The sequence below is a fragment of the Lontra canadensis genome, unplaced genomic scaffold (genome assembly GCF_010015895.1).
Source record: "Lontra canadensis isolate GAN:19392208 unplaced genomic scaffold, GSC_riverotter_1.0 scaffold1059, whole genome shotgun sequence".
NCBI classification, from domain to species: Eukaryota; Metazoa; Chordata; class Mammalia; order Carnivora; family Mustelidae; genus Lontra; species Lontra canadensis.
The window spans coordinates 11,433-18,897 of NW_022632043.1; the positions used below are offsets into that span (position 1 = coordinate 11,433).

Here is a 7,465-nt window from a genome sequence, read left to right on the forward strand (position 1 = left end):
TTTATTTTTGTTCCAATTCTGGTCTTGCATCTTGGCCCTCTAATTCTCCCAATCCCCTTCTTCTTTCTTCTATGGGAACCATGGAAATCAACAAAGGAAAAGAAAAGCAGAAGAGACCATAAAAAAACAAGTACCAAGTGAAAGAGGAACTAATGGGAAACTTGGAAACTTGGGATCAAGCATTTTTTTTTTTAAGATGTTTATTTATGGGACCATGACCTGAGCCAGAGGCAGACGCTTAAGGACTGAGCTACCCAAGTGCCCCTGGAAATCTCAGTCTTAATCTAAGTGCACAGGAACTAGATGATAGGGAGGGTCGCCCGGCTGAGGGGGGTTACAGGCAACAGTGTAGAACTGGTTCTGGGGAGTAGTACTGTAGCGGCAGTTGGGATATGATCCTCCAGTGTGACTGCAGTAAGTCATGCCAATAATCTTTGCACTCCGGTGGCAGTTATTCTGGCCATTCCTGCACGTCCTGTTGGGCAAAAGACAGGTAGCAGCCACGTTCTGGAAGGTGTCATGCAGAAAGGTGTTTTGAGGCTTACAGCGCTGATTATAATTATTGACACGACGCATTGCTATGTTGCATTGGACGGAACCTGTACTTATATGCTGAATTGCAAACCATTGAGCCCTGGTTGGGCGTTGAGCCCAAGCACCAAGTGGATGCCCTGGCCCCCATGATCCCAGCAGCAACAGGAGGAGAGGAAACGGTCCCAGAAGATCCAGCATCATCTCTTCTGTGTAGGAAGGGAAAAAAGTAAGAGATGATAATAGTAGAGGTCATAAGAGCAAAATGATCATTCATAACCATGCCTTTTAAGATTTCATTCATCCCTTTCTTGTTGTTTAAACCATCTTCTTTCTGATGTGAGTCTCACAATTCTAGGAAGGACCTGAAGCCCAGGCAGGAGGAATGTGAGTTAAGATGACATTTTCTCGACTGGCAAATCCCATTCTTCTCTTTGTCCTGGGCTTATGCAAAGAAAAACTTGTTTATTCCCTCCTCCCTCCTGGAATATTTCTCCTCCATCTATGTGACCTGGAACTTCTGGCCATCGTCATGGCTCTACTCTCCCCAGCCCCCAGGCTTCTCTTCTTACCTGGTCTCCTTGCTGGGGCTCCTGTTGAGGACAGCGGCCGTGGTTAGTCCCAGGCTCACAGACTTTTGTCGGCTGTTCCTCTGCCAGGTATGCAAGCGTGGAAGGGTTCTGAGCCCTAGGAAAGAGGAAAGGGAAACCTAGGGCTTAGAAGATGCCCTTCTTGTGCACAGTGTGGATGAGACCCACACCCTCCATCTCACTCTTTAAAGCCAGTATCCCTTCAGATGCAGGAAGAGGAGGCTCCTTAAAGGAACAAAGGAGAAGTGATTACTTCCTCAAAGAAGTTTTGAGGAAGTACTGACTTCCTGATATGGGTGGAGAGCTTCCTTCCTGATCTTAAGCTTTAGTGTTTTGAAGCTCTGTGGTTTCAGTTCCTTAAGAGAAAACATACCATGTAAATTTGATATGGTGATTGCCATTTACCTGTTAATGTTTTGAGTTCCAACAACAAACTTGAATGAATTAATTTATGTGCAATTTTATTGGGCCAGATACCAGGCTATTCAGATTCAAGAGCTCATGATCCAATGAAAGAGATTACCAGATAAATAAACAAATACATTGTATACAATAACTATAAATAGCTCTTTCAGCTGTGGTGGAGGAGATGCTAAGGGGCTATCTCTATCTGGTAGAGATAAGGCCACAACACTGAACTGAGTTTTGAGGATTATTTAGAAGTTAGGTGAAGAGAATGGTAAGGGCATCTCAAAGAGGGAGCTAATGAGGGAGCAGAAGGCTTGCTAAGGACAGAGCATGGGCTGACAACCTGCAACTTCCCTCAACCCACACACATGCTTCCGGATGGCATATGTGTGATGTTCCTCCTGGAGGGCCCCAACAGTCTTAATGTTGATACCCTACTAGAGGGAACAACAACCTTGACTTGACAAGGGCAGGGTCTCCAGTATCCTGTGAGTCTTCCTTAACATATGAAAATTCTTTGGAAACTTTCCTTTTCCTTACCTCCCACAGCTCCCAGGTATATAGTCAGTCACCCCTCACAACCCTGGTGCAGCAGCTCCTTCTGTGCACCCGTCCTGTCCCCATGCTTTAATAAAACCACCATTTTGCACCGAAGACATCTCAAGAATTCTTTCTTGGCTGTCGGCTCTTGACCTCACCCCACCAAAGCTTACCTATATTCCAAAACTCCATCAGGACCTCTGTGTGAAGGCGAAGCTGGGTGCTTGGTTCCTGGTCCCATTTTGAAAGCATAAACAAAACTATAGTTGTATTATTTGCATTATTATCTTAGCTCTACATTGTTTTGTTCCTTCCTTAACTATGTTTTATGTACCTCTATTTTTCTTTGAATAATTTCTTTATTTGAGAGAGAAAAAGAGAGAGAGAGATAGAGTACAAGTGGATGGAGGGGCAAAGGCAGAGAATCCCCAGGTAGACTTCCCAGGGAGACTGTAGCTTGATTAGGGCTCTGTTCTACCACCCATGAAATCAGGACCTGAGCTGAAACCAAGAGTCAGAGGCTCAACTGACTGAGCCATCTAGGTGCTCCTGCTTTCCTTACCTCTTAACCTCATGCACCAACATCAACTTTACCTTTTTACTCCTACTCCGTATTTATCCACTGATTGCAGAAAGGTACGGGGGACCAGACATTAACATCTGTTTTGATGTATCTGATCCCTGGTCCCAAATAGGACCTCATTGTCCACAAGAAGGCTTACCTCCAGATTGTTTCAAGGACACTCCAACAAGTTTCAAGAAACCCCTTACCTTCCTTTCATGTATATAAACAACAAAGCAAGGCAGCTTTGGGAAGGATCCCCTGCTTTCTCCTTGACTCTAAAGCTTTCTTTGTTTTAAATCCAGTGCCTCAGAATTTGGCTTATTGCACATTGGGTACATGGACAGGTTGGAGTTTGGTAAGAAAGAGACTGGCCAATTTAGGGTATTTGCCTCGTGAACCTGTTCTTACTTTTCCTTTGGTGCTGTAAATCCCTGTCTCCTGGAGGGCTCACAGAAAAGCCTCCTATAGGGACTCCCTGCCTCTAGCCTCTTTTCCTTCCAATCTCTTCTACCTGTCTCTTCCAGATTAATACTCCCTAAGCATAAATAGAATAGTGGAATACTCTTGCTTTTAATGCCTTCAATTATCTACAGGATAAAAGTGATGTCTTTCTAGAGCAAAATCACAAGATACAAGGTTAATATACAAAAATCAATTGCTTTCTTAGATACCAGCAATGAACAATTGAAATTTGAAAAAAAAATTACATTAGAACAAAGAGAAATGAGATATGTGGATACAAAACTAATAGAAAATGAACAAGATCAATATGGAGAACACTGCAAAACTGATGAAAGAAGTTTAAGAAAATGTAAAAAAAATGAGGAAATAGTCCTTGTCCATGCTGAAGGAAAGCAGACTATGTCATTCCAAACTATGGCTCTTCAACATAAAAATTATTTTGCACTGAAGACAGTAAGAATCAGTAAATGCAGAAAAGTTTGTCCCTTTTTTGCCTAATTAGGCAGGAAATAATTTTTTTTCCTGGAGACAAACTCTTACCAGTCAGAGGTGGTACCAGAGGAATCTGCAAACAAACCTTGTTAAACGAATTCTTTTCTTTCTAGTTACTTCTTCACCATTTACTGCCCATAGACCAAACCCCTTTATCTTGTCAATTCTTCACAAATGTACGTGTTCTTTGTCTAAAAGGTACAAATGTTTCCTACTCTGGCACTTCTTCAGGTCTTCATTCTCTTGTGAAGAGAATGAACATGTAAAAATGTATCAAATTTGTATGCTTTTCTCCTATTCATTTCTGTCAGTTCAATTTTCAGACCCAGCCAGAAACCATAAGAGACCTGAGGAACTATATAATGCAAATAGACCTAGAACTATATAATGCAAAGAATTGATCCTAATTAAATTGTGGACTTTAATCATAATCAATATTGGCTCATCAATTATAGGAAAAGGACCAAACTAAAGCAAGAAGTTATCAACAGGAAAACTGTAGGTGCGTGGATAGGAGAGAGGGGAAAGGAGAAACGTATGAGAATTTTCTATACTTTCTACCCAATTTTTCTGCAAACCTAAAACTGTTCTGAAGAATTAAGCTTACTTAATTAAAACAAAACAAAACAAAAAACAAAACAAACTGTCTCTTTGCTTAGCCCTCATCCACCCTTTTCTACAGCCACACACACCCCACTTCCCTCTGCAGTCCCACAACTTGATAGCACCCTGAGCCTACTAGAAGAGGAAAACAGTATCAGATTACCCCTGTGCCTGGGCAGGAGTTCCCAACCCTGGCCCCTCTCATCAGAAGTGCCTAAGAGACTTTTAAGAAAGTCTAAATTCAGGGCGCCTGGGTGCTCAGGGGATTAAGCCTCTGCCTTCAGCTCAAGTCATGATCTGGGGTCTTGGGATTGAGCCCCAAATCTGGCTCTCTGCTCAGCAGGGAGCCTACTTCCCTCTCTCTGCCTATTTGTGATCTCTCTCTCTCTGTCAAAGAAATAAAAATTTAAAAATCTTAAAAAAAAAAAAAAAAAGAAAGAAAGAAAGACTAGATTCCAGGTCTCCTGAAACAGACTCTTTGCATGTCTGTGTTTGATGAGCTCCATGGTGAATCTCATACCCATTCCTAGTGGAGAACCATTTTTCTTAGCTGACTGATTTTTCACCCAGTGCTCAAGTTCTCAAGACTGGCCTTCTGCCTGATTCCTAAAATAAAGTTTCCACTTGTCTTAATTCAGGCAGGTGAATGACTGTCTTGCTACCCCAAGTAAAGTGCAAGACAGATTGCAGAGGACACAACTTGGAGAGTCTACCTCTCCTCCCTATCTCTCTTTATCACCACACTTACAAGTGTAGGGGAGGAAAAATATCCATTCCTTCTACCCTTCTAAGTTCTCAGCTGGGCCCCCATAACAAAAGAACAAATTAACAAGAGAAAAGCATGCACATTTATTTCACATAGGTTTAAGTAACAGGGGAAACTTCCTAAGGTAATGAAGCCCCCAAAGAAGTGGTCAAACCTGTGTCTGTACGCTAGGTTTTTTTTTTTTTTTTAAGATTTTATTTATTTATTTGACAGAGATCACAAATAGGCAGAGAAGCAGGCAGAGAGAGAGAGGGGAAGGAAGCAGGCTCCCTGCTGAGCAGAGATCCCAATGTGGGGCTCAATCCCAGGACCCTGGGATCATGACCTGAGCCAAAGGCAGAGGCTTTAATCCACTGAGCCACCCAGGCGCCCCTGTATGCTAGGTTTGATGAAAGGTGGAAAGTGGTGGAAAGATGTGATAGAATAAAGTGTATGAGCTAAACCCTCTTCCAGGAGGGTTTTATGATCTGCTTCAGCCCAAGGTCAGTAAGTACCTTCGTACCTCTGTCCTTTCTCAAATTTCTTCAGCTTAAAAGATTGAATTTGCCAAGTTTCCAGGTTCTGGAGCAGCATGTCCTGAACTCTGTCAGAAGCTCCCTGTGATGGGAATGGACCCTGGTGGTTGGCTTAGTCCTTGTTACAGCCCTACAATCCTTAAAGCAAATTCAAGGCATTTGATGTGTCCATGGTGGGGTCTCTGTTGAAATACGTCTGTGTCTTCTGCACACTGCTGCCTGGCTGGAAGGGGATTAGTCAAAGGCCGGCTTTTTGGTCTTTCCTTCTCTAGACTTTTATATGCTTGCTGAATGGAAAAAGAATAGTGCAAAATTCTTGTCACTGAAATAACAGAAGATTAGTATCTTTACCCAAACAAAATTATCAGCCATATTCAGACCTCTTAGAACACTCCCTCTTCCCTGGTTTCTGAGGTCTTTCTGTGTCAGGCACCTGACAAGGTAAGGGTCAGAATAGTGAGTCAGAGACTGATGCTACCTGATGAGCTCCACGTTTAGTTTTGTAAGGTTTGTGAGGTTTAGTTTTATTTTGCGAGGTATAGTTTTATTTCTGCAGAGCTACCTGGTTGTCAAAATGGCCTCCAACCCTTAGCCCACTCATCAGTTCGGACATGTAATGTCTTTTGCTTTTTGTCCAGTTGCTAGGTCAGACTATCTTATGATTCCCTTCTTTTCACGCCCATCATAAGGAACTCTATATGTTTTTCTATATAAGTTGTAAGTTTCCCATATCTGCTGAGGGGAAAACTATCCACAAATTGGAAGTGGACCAAAGAGATCATAGGGTGTCCTTTCACTGGGGTGTCAGGGGTTGTTCAGCATTTCTCCCGGGGATGAGCTGACACTACAGAGGTGTATACCTTGGCTTGACTTGCAAGATACAAATGAAATTGTCCAAACTGATAAGTGCCCAGATATTTCCTGTTCACCACACTGCACATGAATTTTGTCCAGCAGAGAATATAATTTTCTGTTGATGTGTAACTCTTAATCTCAGGAAACAAACAGGGTTTCTGGGGGTGATGGGGGGCAGGATAGGATGGCTGGGTTATGGACACTGGGGAGGGTATGTGCTATGGTGAGTGCTGTGAAATGTGTAAGCCTGATGATTCACAGACCTGTGTCCCTGAAGCAAATAATATATTGTATGTTAATTTAAAAATTTTTTAAAGAATATAATTTTCTATAAGCCAAGATCACATTTGAACTGTTTTTACCATGTTACAGTTTTCCTCATTATTAATTCACTAGCTGAATAAATAGGGTTTATTTATGAGTTTATTCAATAACCTGAGTTTATATTTAATCTTTCATGATAGCCGCATGTTTTACTTTTAGAAAAAAATAAAGTTTAAACTTCACAGTTTTACGGGTGTTGTTTCTTTGCCCAGAATACTCTTTTTAACCTCATCTGTTTGGTTACTTAACCATCTTTCAAGGCTGTGCTCAGATATCCTCTCCTCTGAGCTTTCCCCTCTAAGGCACAGAACTATGTTTCAGCCTTCTTTTGTCCAGCACCCACCGCATTCTATTATAATTATTAAGTTACATTATGATTATACAAAAGTATACTTGAAGGGTAAATTCAATTCGAAAATTTCAGATCTAGGGTCCTGGGTGGCACAGTCGGTGAAGCCACCAACGAACTCTTCCTTTCAGCCAAGTCCCCGGTCTCAGGGTTGTGAGATCGAGTGCTCAGTGGGGAGTCTGCTTGGAATTCTCTCTCCCTCTCCCTCTGCCCCTCTTGCTCTGCTCTCTCTCTAAAATAAAAATAAATAAATTAAAAGAACAAAACAAAACAAAAAAAACCACCTTCAGATCTGCTGTCCCCGTGCTCTGCTCGTTACTGCAGCTCCTTGAGGCAGCATGGCTCTTACTAAATACACATTCACACAGTGGCTTTCCCTCCTTCCTTCTAAATGGGCTAGAATTCCTTCAGTAACCAAATTGACTTCTATCCTTGGACTTACAGCTTTCCTACAATAAGACTACT

General features: G+C 42.0%; 1 protein-coding gene across 1 annotated transcript; it reads right to left on the minus strand.

The window, feature by feature from the left end:
- Window positions 1-216: 216 nt before the first annotated feature.
- LOC116863397 (ribonuclease K3-like) lies at window positions 217-1,295 on the minus strand. Its single transcript, XM_032850856.1, has 2 exons — window positions 1,104-1,295; window positions 217-740 (listed from the first exon to the last, which is right to left on the minus strand). The coding sequence occupies exon 2, from the start codon at window positions 733-735 to the stop codon at window positions 280-282; it is 456 nt and encodes a 151-aa protein (XP_032706747.1). The 5' UTR covers window positions 736-740; window positions 1,104-1,295; the 3' UTR covers window positions 217-279.
- Window positions 1,296-7,465: the final 6,170 nt, after the last annotated feature.